Genomic DNA, 18,206 nt, shown 5'->3' on the forward strand with positions numbered 1-18,206 from the left:
ATTTTGTTGCTTTTTTTTTTTTAAATATTTCATGGTTTTTATATATATATATATAATGTGAATGTCATTATTTGATTAAAAATAATATATTTTTCTGTAATTTAATTTAATAAACAAAATACATTTATTGTCGTATATATTTAACAAAAAAAAAAAAAAATCTAGAGCTTTGTATAGCCATCTTAAATTTAGAATGATCTTAAAACCGCTTGAGAGTAATTATTTCTTATTCATATACACTTGCAACAATTCAAATATTAAAAACTTTATCAAAGTACGAATAATGCGAACATATATAGTATTAGAATTTTGATGCCTCAACTAATTCCATGCCATGATTCATAGGAAGAACAAGCAAGCTATTGGACGAGGCATCGAACGGAGAATCTAGGCCGAGATAAGCCGAGATAAGATTTGACACATCAACAAAGGTAGCATTATTGAGGGAGGGCCACAGATCTAAATATTAAATGTGAATCTTTTTCTAAAATGATGTAGGGACTAAGATATCAACAACGACAACAATAATGATAATAATACCACACAGAAGCAGCAAGCATTAAAATGTTATCCTAAAATCAGAACTCACTCCCTCTTGGAAATCAACTCATGAAATTGTCTATTCAGAATCCTTATCATTCAAAAGGCCAATGGCCAAGGCACATCGACATCAATGCAGCTTGCAAAAAGATGGATGTCAATCTGTAGAACTTGGTAGGGCGACCGAGTAGCTTTCTACCACGAGGTGTTCGAGGTGATTTCTTTAAAGCTTCTGTCACAACCCCTCTCCTCACAAGAGACAACTACTACAATAATTGTACTATGTTCTGTTAGTGCTACATTGATTTATATGCCTCACATACCCATCTGTTCCCACCCTTCTCTCCTACATGGTATATGGTGTATATATTAGAGAAGAAAATGCTGCACATAGAGAGAGAATGCATAGATTTCATACCAGAACTCTAATCACTGTCCCTACTAATGTTCTTCAAATCAAACTTCTTAATCTAGAGAGAGTTTGTATAAGATATCGTAAAGCGTGTAAAATACACAAATAAACATGTTCCTTTAAGCAGAATGGAAACTAGGAATTTTCTTGAAAATTTAACTTGGGAGAGTAAAGGTGAGAGTGAGGAGAATTGTTGTACCTGTGGGGCTCCTCGTGGTGTTCACATGTTGAGGGACCCGCATGACCTTACTTACAGTGATCAAATACCTTTAAGACTTTGGACCGTTCTCAATACATCACATCCCCAAGGAACTCCAGATGGTCCATTTCAACTCACCACTGTACTCTTATCTTGCTTCAGTTCATCTCACTTTGTCACCTGACTTTTCTCAAAACAAGTATAATAATAGAATCAATACTATTCAAAACAACTTACAGTGCTTTTAATAGGCCTCACCCGACAATCTTCAACATCCCTTGCTTCTCTCCTTCCAATACAAGTTTATACTTAATGTTTTCAGCAACAGCGGTCTCCACTTTGAATTCTTCACCCAATTTTGCAGTTTCCATCAGTCCGAGTGATAATATGGTCCAAATATGTTGTACGGAAATCTTATAAATGAAATATTCTAATGCTATCAAAGAGAACAAAAGAAAAACTAAAGAAACCAAATATGATTTTCTAAACAGTTTCTGTTGTATTTAAATTAAGTGCGAGAGTTCATTAAGATAAGTGTCTTATTTAGGGGAAAAAAATAAGACACTTATCTAATATATTGTTCTTAAGAGGGGGAAAAGAGAAAAAAACGACATCAGCAACAGTTATCTCAACCAAATGCCGCCTTTACATTAGATCCCAGAAAAAGCTGAGGTAATAAAGATGCCCACCTACCCAAAGACAAGACAGCAAGTAAATAACGTCTGAGCCAAAGTTGAAACTGCTCATTAGACAAACAAGCTCTTTAAATTCTCTTCTTCCACCTCCAATTACCTAGAGCTCTTCTACACCACTTCTTTTTTCTTTGCCTCATAAAGGAAATCAAGGAGAAGCTCAATATTTAGAAACATGCGGTCACCATTTCCTAGCTTTCTCAACAACAACAAAATCTTACTCTTCAAAATTTGCATTATTCTTTTCATGAACTGTGCTACTTATAGAACCAACCTTTGTTTCACCAAATGTTTCGGGGAGCCTACTGGTGACCCTCCTATACAATCTTCTTCTAAACTGCTTTCATCCTTGGAAACAATAAGCCTAGATGGACACTTTAGCTTTAAAAACAATCAAGCAGCAGCTAAAGATTTTGGCAAAAGATATCACATGCTACCCTTAGCAGTTCTACATCCACATTCACTTCGTGATATTTCAATTACATTAAAGCATATTTTTCAGATGGGTTCAGGCACAGAACTTACAGTTGCTGCAAGGGGTCACGGCCATTCTCTTCAAGGTCAGGCACAAGCCTTAAGAGGCGTAGTTATCAATATGGAGTCCCTCAAGGAACCAGCCATGCAGGTTCACAGTGGAAACTTACCATGGGTGGATGTCCCCGGAGGAGAGCTGTGGATAAATATCTTACATGAAACGCTTAAACATGGCTTAACACCAAAATCTTGGACTGACTACCTTCATCTTTCTGTGGGTGGTACTCTATCAAATGCTGGTATTAGCGGGCAAGCTTTTAGGCATGGACCTCAAATCAGTAACGTCCACCAGCTAGAAGTTGTCACAGGTACTCTTTCTTGGCTTATTCATAAGTTTTCTATAATGTATATTGCATATATTGTTTAGAATTCCACACTAAGTAATAACGGTAAAATGATAACATATTCGTTTTCTAGCTTTTCATTCCTTCAGTGATTGCACAACTAGTTCTTTTGAACTCATAACCTCTTTTCTGTCACCAAATTTGGGTATAAACTTTGCTGACCTCCCCAAGTATAACAGTTAAAATGATATTTTCCAGCCAAATCATTGCTCAGGTGGCTTACCCTCAAATAAAACATTGGAAGTTCAAATCTCTCACATAATCTCCTCAAGTTCTTGAACCTATTTAAAAATCAAAACTACAAACAAAAGCACTCTAACGGGAAATTTGATTTCCAAATTATCGAAACTGGATGCTGATGATAAACCTTCCAAACTATACTTGATCATCAGGCAAATTGTGCAAACCCCACAATTTAATTAGGATGGACCCCAAAACTTGACTTAAAAATTCTAAATGTCAAATTAGCATTATTCTAGTACCCTCCATTTAAATCTCTTTCTCAACTACTTTTCTCTCTTAAGTCACACACATATTCCGCTTAAAATATTATATTTATTATCCCTGTACCAACGTTCTCTATCGAGGAATTAGGGAGGGGCCGCAATAAAGATAGATTTTGTGGTTATACTGTACGATAGAGGGAACAAAAATATTTAATAGAGCAGAGTGGTTGGGAGAAATAATTATTAAGAAAGAGACTTTTCTTTCTCATCAGATAGAACCTTTATTGAGGCACCAAAATAACATGAAGTTCGAGGGATTTATTGTTAAAAGAACAGTAAAATTTTGGAGATGCCTTCTTCATTTCACTTTGGGATGTAATCCTTAGTCCATAAACGCCACAACAATGTAACAGTGCAAAAAATTTAAATACTACTTGTGTTATTGGCTGTAGGGATCCTCTCTCTTAGGTGAGAAGAAAAAGTTCACCACCCAACTTATTATAAATTGCTCACTCTATGTTCCTCCTCCAACTTAGATGAACAATCTCACTGTTGAGAAAATTGAGGGCAACAATAACATAAACCAAATATGAAACATGAATATAGACCATTATAAAATTTGATGAAGAGACTGAAAGACTCAAGTAATTTCAATCACAAACAGAATTCCTTGATATGGACAAAATAAAATTATTCGTTGGTCCTAATTTTACTTCTCCAATTTACCATAAAAATTTTCAATAATAAATTTAATTTCATGACAATCAAATTATATTAAATACATTTGGAATCTTATTTATGTTGAATAAGTAAATATTGTGGTTAATAATATAGTCGAAGAAGCTTTGCAAGTATTGCTTACAATTCGATGCAAACATGGACAATCTTATCAACCTGCAGCTTCTTAAGAATCGAAAAAGATCACCCAAGTTAACATGAATTTTTGTAATTTCCTTCTACGATGGAAACTGTTGACCCCTAGACTCTTTCATTTTGGCCAACCCCCCACCGAAAGAATTAGAACAAACCCATGAAGGAATAATCTTCCATTCAGTGAAAAGGAAGGAAAATAAAAACGTTGGTATAACGTCCTGAGTCTCAAAACCAACCCAATATGGAAGACGCGAAAAAGGGGAAATGGAAGCAGTGTGAAAATAGCCTAAACCTCTCTAAGAAATAAAAAATGATGAGAGGTTGCCAGGGGCCAAAAGCGCTAAAAATGGAGAAAGCCAAGGAGAATTAGAGAGAGAACTAAAACGAAGTCCACCAGAGCAAAAGAAACCAAGCTTCGAATTATTTCAATATTAAACCTTGGAGGCAGACAAACCGATGTAGTTTCAATTGAATGCAGGAAAGGGCGAGGTTATTACCTGTTCAGCGCAGCAGAATGCAGACCTGTTTTACAGCGTACTTGGAGGCCTTGGTCAGTTTGGCATCATCACAAGGGCAAGGATTTCTCTAGAATCAGCACCAAAAATGGTAATACACCCTGCATTCCATCAGAATAGGTATATAATATAACATTTTTAGTGATATCTTGTAATGCAAAACACAATCCGCCATCTTTTGACAGGTAAAGTGGATAAGAACCTTGTATTCAGACTTCGCCATATTCTCCAAGGACCAGGAACATCTGATATCCACCAAGTACTCCTTTGATTATATTGAAGGCTTTGTTCTAATAAATAGAACTGGCATTCTCAATAATTGGAGATCTTCATTTGATCCCAAAGATCCAGTTCAAGCCAGCCAATTCGTCTCAGATAGAGCGACACTGTATTGTCTAGAAATGGCCATGTACTTCAACTCTGAAGAGACAGAAACTATGAACAAGGTGAGCATTTCCATAGACATTATCAGATATCAAGCTCATGACAAACAGCCAAAAAAACAGTTAAAAAACCAAATAATGTCATTTCCAAACTCTATGTGATTGTGCAGAGAATTGAGAAGTTGCTATCACAATTGAGGTACATTCCAGCTACTCTCTTTCAGTCGGAAGTTCCTTACGTGGAGTTTCTGGATAGAGTGCACATATCTGAGAAAAAACTCAGGGAAAAAGGATTGTGGGAGGTTCCTCATCCTTGGATGAATCTAATGATCCCAAGAAGCAAAATACATGATTTTGCTGCAGAGGTGTTTGACAAAATTCTATCAGATTCTACCAATGGTCCCATACTAATCTACCCGGTTAACAAATCCAAGTACTTGTTTCAATAGATTTGTCCCAGAAACTCTACACTTACAATTTCCCCATCCTAATACAAATCAGTTTGGGTTGTACAGGTGGAACAATAAAACATCAGTGGTCACACCAGACGAAGAAATATTCTACCTAGTGGGTTTCTTATTTTCTGCACTGCCAACTTCAACCGGAAAACAAAGCTTAGAGTACATTTTAGCCCAAAACCAAATAATTCTGGACTACTGTGTCAGGGATCTTCCTGGATGTACGCAATATCTGCCTCATTATAGCTCCCAAGACGAGTGGCAAGCTCATTTTGGCTCCAAATGGCGGGTACTGATGGAGAGGAAATCTGCCTATGACCCATTATCAATCCTTGCCCCGGGACAAAGGATCTTCCAGAAAGCCACCCCTGTACAACATCTTGTATCTAAAACAAACCACAAAACGAGCATCCTAGAAGAAGAGAATGCCAAAATGATATGAAAGGTCAAATAAATTTAAAATGTATTCTGTCGTAATATTACCATTAATCAGAACAAAAACTTTCAATGTCTTGACTCTTTGAGTTCTTTGTCCTCGAGAGGTTTAGGATTTAAAATCACAATCGAAGGTCCAATACATCATATCAAGCATAATTTTGAAAGATTCACCCTCAAAATCTATCTATCTTGATGATTGCATTGGAAAGGGTCGTGATCTTTATTGATTCAAAGACACAACAAAGTAATACATCTTCCTAAAGTGACATAAGACAAAACATGATCCTGTATAGACCTTGTAAACAAACCGTACTTACAAATGACTGAAGTTGGACACAAACAAAATGCTCAAAGCGGAACTACTCAGTTTTTGTAGCTTCTTTCCAGCCAAGACCTGGTCTAGAAATCTCCCCCTGTGGCCCTTCATATGCTCGAGCACTGCGAATTGTAGCCTCAAAGTCAGTAGAATCACTTGCAACAGGAAGAAAACTACCAATATCATCCCTCGCACCAAACCCTCCAGCCCGAAAAACATCATCAGCCGACATGGAGGCCTCCATGCTCGTTTCTCCATCGATACCAATCTGTTGAGAAGGTTCAGTCTTCATGACATTTTCCCTACTTCTGTTAGTTTGCACATCTTGTGGTGAGCTTGAAACTGATTCTGTCACCTCTTTCTCAACCATCACAGAAGGATCTTCTCTCTCATCTGATGTGAAAAAGAAAAGAAAACTTCAAATCGAGGGGAGGAAGGAAGGAAGACATTGAAATTCTCAGCAAAAATTAACAGATGAACTCCGACGTACAAGATACTGAGTTTGGGATGATTTTTCAAGATCTTTCTCGAACTCTTCAATGAAAATGTTGACAATTCTATGAAAATTTTGCATTTGAGAATGCACAAAACAGTTCTTACCAACATCATCGATTCCTCTAAAAATAATAGTCGGTTTAGATCCAGAGAGCAACATTGAAGCAGAATGATACTCGATGAAAACAAAATTAAAATCAAGACGAAGAATAGTAACCAAACAAAAAATTAAGAAAAATCAAACGCATAGTTATTCTACCGAATCGGCATGATTTTCATTGGAAGCAAATAGAAAACAGAACACGTAAGGAAGATCGAGAGGTGAGAAGGAATTTTGCACAAACCCTGGAGTGAAGAGGTCGGATGAACTTCCATAGCAGAGGCTATCGATCTCTAACGGTGGTTCCTCTCCTCCACTTGGATGTTTTGTGGAGCGGCAGAGGGCAACGTGTAATGGGAATATAAAGACGCGCGTCGAACACGTTTGCAATTTGAATACCAATCATTGGAATCCCGGGAAGGTACTGTTGACCCAAACCAAAAGGTTATTTTAATTTTCTTTTTGGGTTAAATTATAGAAAATAGTGAATTTTGTATTTTATTTTTAACATTAAAAGTTTCCAATAATATCTTCAAAAAAAAAAAAAAAAAAAAAATTTAAGTCTCTTAAAAGTTAATATTTTTCAAAAACGTTATTAACACGGCTAATTTGAATTACAACTTATATAAATATTTTTTTTTTTTTTTGAGAAAAACTATAAAATAAAATCTCATAAAACTTCACAAAGCTCGTGAAATAAAAATTTCTTCAAAACTCAATAAAAATGATGAATCGTTAAATATAAAAATGGAGGTCTTCTTGATTGAACACGTGATCTCCCACATTGGTTGGAAAAGAGAACAAAACACCCTTTATAAGGGTATGGAAGCCTTCATAGATTTCTATTGGGGAAAAGGGAAAGGCCAAAAAGCTTGAAAGAAAGTCCGGATGGAAAAACCTATAGAGAACAGTATCTAGATGAGCACTGGTTTCACTATCGTCTAACTCTGACAGACATGTTTTAAAGCCTCAAGGGAAGCTCAAAAGAGAAAGCTCAAACAGAACAATATATGTTAACAGTGGATCTGAGCCGTTACAGAACATAGCCGTTACAGAACATAACAGACCAATTTGATCTATAAAAAATGGCCAAAAAATCTTCATAGCTACAATTTTGGTAATGATCGTATCTCTTTTTATGCATTAAATCCAAATGTATTAAATCATTTCATTACTATTCTTTTTCTTCTTGCTATAATTTATATATTTCGATTGAACAGGTAACTTTAAACATTGGAGAATTGAAGAAGAGGAGAGAGGATTAAAGAGAATGTTAAAAAAAAAATAGAGAAATGTTAAGCGGTAGATTGAAACATGAGAAAGTTAATGAAAGAAGGTGGTGATCGGTGTAGATAAATGGTTTTCATCAATACACTAACGAGACCGTGCTCCATTATTTCTTCATATGCCCATCTGCCATCGAGACCGTGCATCTCTTCGACGCTTCATTCTCTGCATTCACAATGCTACTAAGTATTGAAAGCAAGAGTTTTCTTCACAGACATTGCCCTTGATAAGATGAAGAGGAAATGTTGATTTCACCTAAACAGAATGATAAGTTGTGTCAATATGATTGGATTGGCTAACATGCTCATTATTCAGAGGGTTTGAGAGACCCCTTTGAGGTTTGGCCTCGTCTCGTATTCCGCTCACGTGTTTGGTCTTATTTTACTCGACTTGCGGCCTTTTTCTGTAGGTAAGGCTGCTCAGTTATTCACTCATAAATGCTTTCGTTTCGGGTTATATGAGAGCAACATACATGATAAAATACTTTTGCACCTAAAACTTAGAAGAAAGCTACTAGGGGTCTTGAGGAACAATATCAGAGAAGACGCAAGAATATAGTGTAAAGTACCTCATAATTTGGATGCAGTAGCTGTGCATTTATTGGGCTTGGAGGCAACTTTCTGCAATGCAATTGCTACTTTTGAAGCGGAAGGACGCCCCAGGTGCTTGGAGATGAAATCTCCAGCCAACATGAGCTTTTCAAGATCTACGTTGGTCTTCACTCCAATTCCATTCAGCATATACACAACATCTTCAGTTGCAACGTTTCCAGAAGCACCTTTAGCATATGGGCAACCCCCTAGGCCAGAAACCGAACAATCCACCGTGCCAATCCCCATCTGTTAATAAGATAAGCTGTTTTTCTTCATCTTCATCTTTTGTATCGTTTTCAACATCATTATATCCATTGCATGTAACAGATTCGTTTTCATTATAACAGTTGATCAAATAGAGTGAAAAAACTCATAAGCTTAGTTTTCGAAACCAAAATCAAATGGTCATCAAATGAAATCTTAGCATGGTAGCCCTCAACTTAGAATAATGCTTCTTTAATATATATATATATATATATATATATATATATATGTGTGTGTGTGTGTGTGTGCGCGCGCGCGCGTGTATATTTATATGTTGTAATTAGGTACTTCATACATATTTTTCTCTTAATCAAATTCAAGATAGTCTTAGAAGCCAAGAGATAATGGCAGGCCCTTGGTAGTCTACATGCAAGAGGAAGCAAGTGAAAGGAGAAAAATTTAGTACTATGTTAGTACCTACTCCTCTTCATTATTTGACACATCAGTTACTAGTATATTATTGGTTAAATTGAAAATCTTTTCCTGGAACTTTTATCAATAAAAGATCTATTAAACATAAAATTGAATTTCGCAAACAATAGGACAGTGGCCACTGCAAGTTAGTTATGTGAGCAGGTTGCCTAGGAGTAAAGAGGGCGTCAGAAAGAGATTGGGGCATAAGAGTGAGATCCCACGTTGGTTGGGGAGGAGAACGAAGCATCCATTATAAGGGTGTGGAAACCTCTCCCTATTAGACACGTTTTAAAAACCTTGAGGGGAAGCCCGAAAGGAAAAGCTCAAAGAGAACAATATCAGCTAGTGGTGGGCTTGGGGTGTTACAACAAGTATTCTTGCTAACTGCAAGGTAGAGCAGGAGAGATAAGGTCTCTAATTTCCCTAAATTATACTTTGATACTCGCCAATAAATACCAACTCATTGGCATATATATTTTTTTTTAAACTAGTAGGTTCCAACCAATTAAAACCAAGATGGAAAAAACAGAGATTACCTGGAGTGAGAGCAGGATATTGGACAGAGCTTGCCCATAAGTGTCATGGAAATGAACAGCAAGATTTTCAATTGGAACAACATCAACTACAGATTCAAGCATTGGAATCACAGTTCCTGCAGAGGTGAGAAAACTAAAGTTAACAAGAACATGAATGTTGCCAATGACTCCTGGAAGAGTTAGAAAAATTACTGTCAAAAAAGGATTCTTAAAACAAATATTTAAAAGAATCATTGTTAAATAATTGTTTAGGAAAAATTGAGTTCACCATGGGAACTCTTCTAATTAAGAAACTATGGAGATACAAGGTCCTCTTATATAAGAAGAAAATCCATTAATGAATAAAGAAGACACCGGTATAAATATGAAACATACACATAATACATAACTAATATTACAAAGGATATACAAAGGAAATCCTATAATGAAGTACTTACATCATGCTAGCAATGAAAGATATAAGTTAACCAATTTAGAATGAGAGGCATAGACCATACAGATACCTAATTTAACGTGCGATATAATCTTTCTTCGGTTTGTCCAAATGCCATCAGAAGATAGATTCTGTTCATATCCTCTGTGATTTTAAACTAAAGCTATTCCAAGAGGTTACCTGGAGTACCAACACCAATTGTATCGCCAAGGGATATTTCAGAGCATCCCATACTGTAAAGCTCCTTAGCAACGTATGCTACATTTGATGGGGGCACCATTCCTTCAATGGGACAGCCCACAACACATGATACATATCTAACATGTTTATAGGAGACATTTTCAAAATATAAAAAGTAAATCATATCAAACCAGGGGAGGATCAAATCATATCTAACATGTTTATACGAAATCAAACCAGATATCAGATATGTTATAGTAACTCAGTTTTCTGGTTCAAAGTACCTACCCGCGAACTGGAAGTGAGTGCTTTCTTGCAGCAACAGCAACTTCACGGTAACGACGGAGACTTTCTTCTATGCTGCAATTGATATTTGACTTTGAGAAGGATTCGGATGCTGAAGCAAAGATAGCTACTTCCTTTGCTCCAGCTGCAACAGCCGCTTCAAAACCCTATACAAAGCAGTCAAAAAATCTCATCAATAATCACAAAATGCATTCCAGATTAGTCCTACCTTTATATTTCTGTACTGAAGTTCATACCTTAATATTTGGGGTCAACACAGGAAATCGAGCACCTTCAACATTTCGAATTCCCTCCATAACATCGTTTGCATCTGCTAACTGAGGAAAATAAGAGGAAACGAGATTAATTAGTATATCTACAAGAAACTCAAACATGAAGGCAGAGTGCATGAAAAGTTGAAGTAATTGTTTTAGGAACACAAAAATATACCAACCAACATGTTCATTGACTATCAAGCCAAGTTACCTGAGGTACCCATTTAGGAGAAACAAAACTCGTGGCTTCAACAATACGCAACCCAGAAGAGACTAGCATCTTTATTAATTCAACCTTAACAGCAGTTGGTACAATGTGCTTTTCATTTTGTAGTCCATCTCTTGGACCGACTTCAACAATCTTCACAAACTGCGGAATATGGCGTAAATACTGCAAAGGGCAGAATAAATTCGTTCATCAAACAAATTCAATATATTTATTATTCTCCTTTTTTTCATAAGAAACAGAAACCACTGAATATTTTAAATAACCATTATAATTGAAAACAACATTGCAAATAGTTAAGATTAAGAACACAGTACCCAAAATAAAACTTGTTTCAAATCATGAGACAGAGATCTTGACTGGAAAGAGAACTCAATGGCAGTACAAAGGAAAAAAGTCATTTCAAAATTTGAAACACTTTGTTGATTTTTTCGTAGACAGATCGATAGTTATTGGAGCTACAGTTTTTCAATTATAGTATATTTCACTAAGAACTGCCATTTTAGAACTTCACCTGGGACAATCTCCTCTTATTTTCTCTTGAAAGAACTGCATCTCCTCCATCTTGTTGACTGTGGAGACATAAATGCAGTGTTACATTCAAACTTAAGCATGAGACTTAAAGAAAATCTTGAATAAATACTACGAAGTACACACTTAATTTGTGTAAACAGCATTAGAAAACTATTGCCCATAAAGAGGAATTACATCTAATCAAATCCCAAAGATCCTCCCCAAACCTCTCCACCCCACAAAAAACTCTTGAGTTCCTCTCAAGCCAAATGCCCCGCAGCCGAAGAACCCTTCCTTTTTCATGGAAAGGAGAGTTCAAGAGCACCTCAAACATCAAACAACAGCCACTGTTACGAGCTTGCAACCCCAGAAGTCTTGAAAAAACTGATCCCACAGAGAGGTAATAACATCACAATCCCAAAACGTGGTCTAAATCCTCTTCGTGTTACTAGAACTTCAAAGCCCCATTATACAAATAAATACACCAACCCGTGATCATACAAGAGAGCATACTCCCCACCAGAAATGACAAGAATCTGCCCTAATCTGTATTAATTGCTAAGCAAAGATTGAAACTAATCAAATTATTCTCTCCAATCATGTACCCTCCGAACAATATGTTGTTTCTTCCAAACTAGACCCACTTAATAGTTTGGATTGCATTTACCCAAAGCTTATTAGCTCTACTCTTGAACGGATGCCCCCAAATTCGTCGAAGTAGATTTCCCATCGTAAAATCGTAAAAGAATGCCCAAATTTCACGATTCCATCTTCCACGACTCACCCCATAAGGATTTAAAGAATTCTATCGCACATTTTCAGCGAAAAGATATTGCAACGATAAGCGATTTAATAAAAAAAAAAAACGAAAGCATCGAAAGGTATAATTAATTCTCCCTATAATCAGATCATACATACTGGATTACGAACTTGTGAAGAACAATCATTTCATCCATACCAGCAATTATCAACTTCTCCTTGTATGCCGAGACCGTTAGTAGAGGTGACGCCTACATGCGAAGCCGAAGATGAACTAAGAAACCGGCTGGAAATTCTCATGGTTGGATTATATCCATGGCGCCAAGACAAACCCCGTCGAGTCAATTTAGCAGAAACCTTTGCAGCTTGCATCGTCCTAAAGCAATAAACAAGAATGAAGATCAAGATCAAAGGTGGAGAAATCCATCTCTTTGTATACTTAGTCGTTTCTTTCACGTGCAACGCACGTGATTTTTCTTCTTAAAGTTTAAATTTAATTATGAATGGCTAATTATGATGATCAAAATTATATAATTTTATTATTGAGTTGGTAAAATTGAGCCGGGAAACGTTTTCACACCCTTGTGTTTCGTTCTCCTCCCCAACCAATGTGGGATTCTCACAATTCACCCTTTTCAGGGCTTAGCGTCATCGCTTGCACTCATTCCTTACTGGCACACAGTCCGGTGTCTGGCTCTAATTCCATGTGTAACAGCCTAAGCCCACTACTGGCAGATATTGTACTTTTGGACTTTCCCGTCTTTCAAAGTTATACAACCGAATCGGTGCTCATCCAGATACTGTCCTGTTTAGGCTTTCCCTTATGGGCTTTCCCATTAAGCGTCGCTAGAAAAAGGTTTTCACCCACGATAAAAGGGTGTTTCATTCTTCTCCCCAACCAATGTGGGATTCTCACAATCCACCCCTCCTTCAAATCCAACGTTATTGCTAACACTCGTTCCTTTCTCCAATCAATGTGAGACCCCACCAAATCCACCCCCCTTCGGGGCCCAACATCCTTACTGGCACATAGTTTGGTATTTGGCTTTAATACCATTTGTAATAGTCCAAGCCCACTACTAGCAAATATTATCCTCATTGGACTTTCCCATCTTTCAGAGTGCGAAACTGGTGCTCATCTAGATACTGTCTTTTTCAGGCTTTCCCTTATGGGGTTCCCCATTACGTGTCTCCTATAAAAGGTTTCCACACCCTTATAAAGGGTATTTCGTTCTCCTCCTTAACCAACATTGGATCGTGTCCCCAACCAATATGGGATTCTTACACTTTACTGCTCAATTGGAAAATATGTATTTTTTTTTTTTCACGAACTATATGGAAGGACAATATCAAAATAAAACGAAAAAAAAGACGACAAAAAAAAANGATAACATAGGGAACCTCTTTCGTCCCATCTTAATCATAAACATAAATGTCTTGTCTTTGTCGATCTATGAGCCAAGGAAGTTTCCAAGAAGCTCAACCAAAGCTCCCTCACAAATTTACAACAATTAATTCTATATTTATATATATACCTTTTTCTATTTATTTTTTTAAATTATAATTTCACTTTAATATTTCATTCATTTTCAATTTTTATAATCCTAAAGCTCTTTTTTAAATATAAAGTTCAAATTGGTCGAATCAAATTGAATCGATCAATTATTATCAATAATGCGCAACTTTTCTGTAACAAAATGTTCAATATTTTCAATCAAGTGTTTGTAAGAATGATAGAGATTGTGCAAATCTGACAACACCAGAAACTGCAACAACATAACAGAAGTGAAGAAAAAGAAATCGGTCAAAACCACAATCAAGGCGAATACTAGATTCTATCTAACACATGACCACAAATCAACGAAAATAGTGTTAGAGACAAATATTCTCGAACAAACAACAAACGAACATAGTTGAAGGTTTCAAGCAGGATGAACCTCAAGCAACCAATAATACCCGAACAGTCGAAATTCCTTAAGAAAATTGTTCAGGGCATGAGTTACATCTCGTGTTTGTCAACGAACTCGCCAAAAACCAATCAATTTGCAAAATTTTATATTTTTTATGGCTTCAATTTATTTTATACAGCGTTACAACATCCAAATTCTCACCCACTCATCCTCATCGTATTAATATATATAATTCAATCAATTTGACAACTATTTATATGTTTTTAATGAAAATAAAGTAAATTATATATTTTAAAAATTGACTTCGAGTAACAATTGAGATAAGTCTACGACGTACGCGAACCTTCTAAAGCAATAAATTAACGAGTTTGACAGAAGAAAAGAGAATGAAATTTACAAAACGGATTATAAAACATAGAGAGAGACACAGTTTTAGGTTTGGTTGTTTTTAGTTGAAAAACAGAGAATTTATTTTAGAATCCTAAGTTTGGTCGAAAGCATGTTGTTTTCGCCCACCCATTTTCCCTTAATTTCCTCGAACCTTCCTTCTTCATTGCTTTCCCATTTTCATCCAAAACTATTATTATTTCTCCCACTTTTTCCGCTGCATAATTATATCGAATTCATTTACACTAATTTTGGTAGATAATTATTTAATTATTTAATTCACAAATGTTAGTGGGAACACATTCTGAAAAGGAGATTTTCTGTTTACATGGAAAACAGAGAAGACAGTAGAGAACATTTTTTCTCCATTACATAATTCGGACCAGGGATGAGATTATAATCCTATCCTCCGTCCCTCTTCAACTTTTCGTCCTGACTTACCTAATATTTTTGAGGATCGTAATAGTATGTTATAAATTTTTTAAATTGATAAAAAAAATTTATGTTGTGATATTAAATTTAAAATTTTAAGAAATTAATTTATTGTATTTTTTTTATAAATTTTTAATTTTTTTTACCTCCGATTATTGTTTACTTGGTTGAAAATAATTGTACGTTAAAATAAATATGAAAATTGTAAATTATTTACGGGTTGTTGTACTTTTGAACTCAACCATAAAGGCTCGTAAAGTCAACACAACAAAATTTTCAATGTCTCATAGTCATATTGCTTTTAACCTTTTAATGCTTCTTGTTAACTTATTTACTATTGGAGCGTGGTAACATTTTGGTAATAGTAAAATTTAATGTGACATTATTTAATTAAAATAATATTTTAATTTTTTTTATGGCAAATCTTGCGGCCACCGCTGGCACATCCCATCCCTTCTTTTTCCACTCTAATTTTCTTTTAAAATGCTACCAAATTAATATATATATTCATTTTTTCTATATAAAAAAAAAAAAAAAAAAATTTTTAAACTAAAAAAATTAAAATATCTTTTAATTTTAATTAAAAAGATAAAAAAACGACTTTATAATATTAACTTAATTTTGAAAAGTATTATTAATATCCTTTCATTTTAAAAAAATCTAAAAAGAATACCTTTACTTTAAATTTTTTTAAAAAATAAAAAATACTCTTACCAATAATACCAATTTTTTTCTCTATATATTAATAATAATAAATTTTATGAGTAATGACTATCATCAAGGCTACTTATAAATTTCATATTTTTAAACATAATATTCGTGAAAATAATTTCTTTAATTTTCTTAAAATATTGGAAAGGATATTTTAAAAATAAAATAGTAATATTTTTTTAAAAATTAAGCTTATTATTAAAAAAATTGAGAGGTAAGATAGAAAACATATTTTATTTTCTTACATTTATAAATAGAAGATTTATTGAAAAACGTGGATGAAAATATATTTTAATTAAAAGAGAATAAAAAATTGGAGGGGATGATTTGACCAATTATGTCGGATCCGACGACGTCGTTTTATATACTTTGGAACAACCGATACAAATACAAGAAACGAACAAACTCCCCCTTCCCTCATACACATCCTTTTTTTCTTTTTTTTTTTTCTTTTTTTTTTTTTTTTATTAATAATTAATTGAAAAAAATATATATATGAAAAAGGGAGCGGGGTTGGTTGATGTTCAACATCTCTGGCACTCCATCATAACCGCGAAGTCCTCGAAGCACACGAACCCATCCCCGTTTTTGTCCACTCCGGCTATCATACGCCGGCAATCCTCCAACGTGCACTGCTCATCTCCCATGGCGGAGAACACACTAAAAAGCTCCTCCGCCGTGATTTTCCCGTCGTGGTCGGCGTCGAAGATTTCAAACGTATCTCGCAGTTCGGAGTGGCAAGGCGGGCCGACTTTGTCGACTTGGCTCATCATCATCTTGAGCTCTTCCTCGCTGGGGGGTTCGGCGCCGATGAGGCCTAGTAGAGCTTCCAGTTCCTTGCGGTAGTCGGTGTGGGTGTCGGAGAAGTCGGACCATTCGCCGGAGAGGTGGGGGTGCGGGTGAGGCGGTAAGACGCTGGTCGGGGAGGAGGATGAGGCGGAGCCGAAGGAAGGGGGCTCGGATTTGGAGAGGCTGGAGCGGTGCTTTTTGGAAGGGAAAAAGGATTTGGCGGTGAGTTTGGGGAGCTTCATAGTGAAGAAGGAGAAGGGGCTTTGATTTGCGGCCATTGGAGGGGTGAAGGTGGGGGTTATTAAATGGTGGGAGGAACTCTGCCATTGTACGGCCCCTCGCAACTTCCCCGAAACTTCCTTTCATCACTTTTTTTCCTTTTTTTTTTTTTTTTTTTTTTTTCNTTTCCCGTCAACAAACGGTAAAAAAAAAAAATATATATATATATATATATATTTAATATATGGTTCGGTTTGGTTTTTTTTTCTTCCGGTTTGACTAATATTAAAATCAAACCGAATTTCCTCAACGGTAAAAATGGTTTGGTTTGGTTGTGTACCGTTGGTAATTAATTAATATATATTTAAAGCCTACTTTTATAAAAATTATATATTGTTTAAGTTGTTGTTGTCGTTTTTTTTTTGCTGGCATGTTATATAACACAACTCTTTTTCTAAGCTTTTTAAAATCTACTCTTAAAATCGAGACTCGAGACGTTGAGATATAATATTTAGAGAATATATTATTTATGAAATATATATTAATATTCTCTCAATTTTTCTTATTGGTAGGTATTAGTGGCTAGTTTGTATCTTATTTATAACTTATGAATATCAATGAGAACACACATTTGATTCCAATTCTATTTCTATTTCTCATTCTTAACCTCGGGTTTGTATACTCATTGCCCAATTATAGGCAACGTGAGTTAAAGTTGGCTTAATTCACTCAGTGCTGAGAGTGAGTGTTGTACAATTGCCAAATCTGTTGTCTAGAAACTGCGATTGTGACTGTTGGTATTATAAATGGTAAGTATTATTGAGCGATTTCTGTATTTTTTACTCATGGAAAATTGTCGCATTTTTTTTTTTTAATCTTTAAATTTATCTTAATGGGTTTGGGCGGGAGTCTATTCAAATGAGATGAATAATAGTTATTCGTTATACATTATCTATCATTTTATTATCATTTTATTATGTTAAATCGTATAATTTTTAAAAGTTTAGAAATCGAGCCGAGTTACATTAATTTTGTCTCGATGCCGTTCTTCCTAAAAGGGTGACCCAGCAACAGGGAATCCTTAGAAAACCGAAACTCCCCTGTTCGATATGTAAAACCGAAATGTACGTCACAGATCATTTTATTGTCTATCCGAAGAAGAAGCAAATAAAGCAAAAGCCTCCGCTTTGTGTCGGCTTACCATCCATGTTGGAAAAACAAAAATCATTACAATAAATTTTTTTTTTT

At 35.4% G+C, this 18,206-nt stretch overlaps 4 protein-coding genes across 14 annotated transcripts; 1 reads left to right on the forward strand and 3 right to left on the reverse strand.

Annotated features, from left to right (window-relative positions):
• Positions 1-281: 281 nt before the first annotated feature.
• On the reverse strand, positions 282-7,102 carry LOC111789948. 9 transcript variants are annotated; one of them, XR_002814425.1, is made up of 8 exons: positions 6,905-6,930; positions 6,751-6,767; positions 6,152-6,543; positions 5,503-5,764; positions 4,758-4,975; positions 4,538-4,656; positions 1,152-1,497; positions 282-886 (listed from the first exon to the last, which is right to left on the reverse strand). XR_002814425.1 is itself a non-coding variant. In XM_023670687.1 (4 exons), the coding sequence occupies exons 1-3, from the start codon at positions 6,922-6,924 to the stop codon at positions 6,194-6,196; spliced, it is 387 nt and encodes a 128-aa protein (XP_023526455.1). In that variant the 5' UTR covers positions 6,925-6,930; the 3' UTR covers positions 5,716-5,808; positions 6,152-6,193. The 9 variants fall into 9 exon arrangements, 5 of the variants coding, with proteins under 5 accessions (XP_023526455.1, XP_023526453.1, XP_023526456.1 ...); XR_002814423.1 differs by having other exon boundaries at positions 282-1,497; XR_002814426.1 differs by lacking the exons at positions 282-886; positions 1,152-1,497 and adding an exon at positions 3,408-3,716.
• On the forward strand, positions 1,560-5,909 carry LOC111789946 (cytokinin dehydrogenase 9-like). The gene is made up of 5 exons (XM_023670681.1): positions 1,560-2,685; positions 4,519-4,646; positions 4,741-5,001; positions 5,109-5,371; positions 5,454-5,909. The coding sequence occupies exons 1-5, from the start codon at positions 2,019-2,021 to the stop codon at positions 5,836-5,838; spliced, it is 1,704 nt and encodes a 567-aa protein (XP_023526449.1). The 5' UTR covers positions 1,560-2,018; the 3' UTR covers positions 5,839-5,909.
• Positions 7,103-8,001: 899 nt separating the features above from the next.
• On the reverse strand, positions 8,002-12,907 carry LOC111789947 (hydroxymethylglutaryl-CoA lyase, mitochondrial-like). 3 transcript variants are annotated; one of them, XM_023670683.1, is made up of 9 exons: positions 12,710-12,907; positions 11,753-11,810; positions 11,224-11,403; positions 10,995-11,075; positions 10,741-10,904; positions 10,453-10,589; positions 9,840-9,955; positions 8,601-8,871; positions 8,002-8,197 (listed from the first exon to the last, which is right to left on the reverse strand). In XM_023670683.1, exons 1-8 carry the CDS (start codon positions 12,880-12,882, stop codon positions 8,602-8,604), a joined length of 1,179 nt encoding a protein of 392 aa, XP_023526451.1. In that variant the 5' UTR covers positions 12,883-12,907; the 3' UTR covers positions 8,002-8,197; position 8,601. The 3 variants fall into 3 exon arrangements, with proteins under 3 accessions (XP_023526451.1, XP_023526450.1, XP_023526452.1); XM_023670682.1 differs by having other exon boundaries at positions 8,002-8,287; XM_023670684.1 differs by having other exon boundaries at positions 8,002-8,287; positions 12,670-12,749.
• Positions 12,908-16,276: 3,369 nt separating this feature from the next.
• On the reverse strand, positions 16,277-17,057 carry LOC111790981 (probable calcium-binding protein CML36). The gene has a single exon (XM_023672131.1). It carries the CDS (start codon positions 17,015-17,017, stop codon positions 16,475-16,477), a length of 543 nt encoding a protein of 180 aa, XP_023527899.1. The 5' UTR covers positions 17,018-17,057; the 3' UTR covers positions 16,277-16,474.
• Between the last annotated feature and the right edge of the window lie 1,149 nt (positions 17,058-18,206).

The sequence above is a fragment of the Cucurbita pepo genome, chromosome LG03, assembly GCF_002806865.2.
Source record: "Cucurbita pepo subsp. pepo cultivar mu-cu-16 chromosome LG03, ASM280686v2, whole genome shotgun sequence".
Classification (NCBI taxonomy): Eukaryota; Viridiplantae; Streptophyta; class Magnoliopsida; order Cucurbitales; family Cucurbitaceae; genus Cucurbita; species Cucurbita pepo.

What these genes read in the sequence shown, in the direction of transcription:
- LOC111789946 (XM_023670681.1), top strand. Translation starts at nt 2,019, where the DNA reads ATGCGGTCACCATTTCCTAGCTTTCTCAACAACAACAAAATCTTACTC. An exon ending in TAGAATCAGCACCAAAAATG is followed by an intron (nt 4,647 to 4,740) that starts GTAATACACCCT and finishes ATCTTTTGACAG; the next exon opens with GTAAAGTGGATAAGAACCTT. An exon ending in TACCCGGTTAACAAATCCAA is followed by an intron (nt 5,372 to 5,453) that starts GTACTTGTTTCA and finishes TGGGTTGTACAG; the next exon opens with GTGGAACAATAAAACATCAG.
- LOC111789948 (XM_023670687.1), bottom strand. Translation starts at nt 6,924, where the DNA reads ATGAAAATCATGCCGATTCG.
- LOC111789947 (XM_023670683.1), bottom strand. Translation starts at nt 12,882, where the DNA reads ATGCAAGCTGCAAAGGTTTCTGCTAAATTGACTCGACGGGGTTTGTCT. An exon ending in GGAGAAGTTGATAATTGCTG is followed by an intron (nt 11,811 to 12,709) that starts GTATGGATGAAA and finishes ATGTCTCCACAG; the next exon opens with TCAACAAGATGGAGGAGATG. An exon ending in ATAAGAGGAGATTGTCCCAG is followed by an intron (nt 11,404 to 11,752) that starts GTGAAGTTCTAA and finishes TGCCCTTTGCAG; the next exon opens with TATTTACGCCATATTCCGCA.
- LOC111790981 (XM_023672131.1), bottom strand. Translation starts at nt 17,017, where the DNA reads ATGGCCGCAAATCAAAGCCCCTTCTCCTTCTTCACTATGAAGCTCCCC.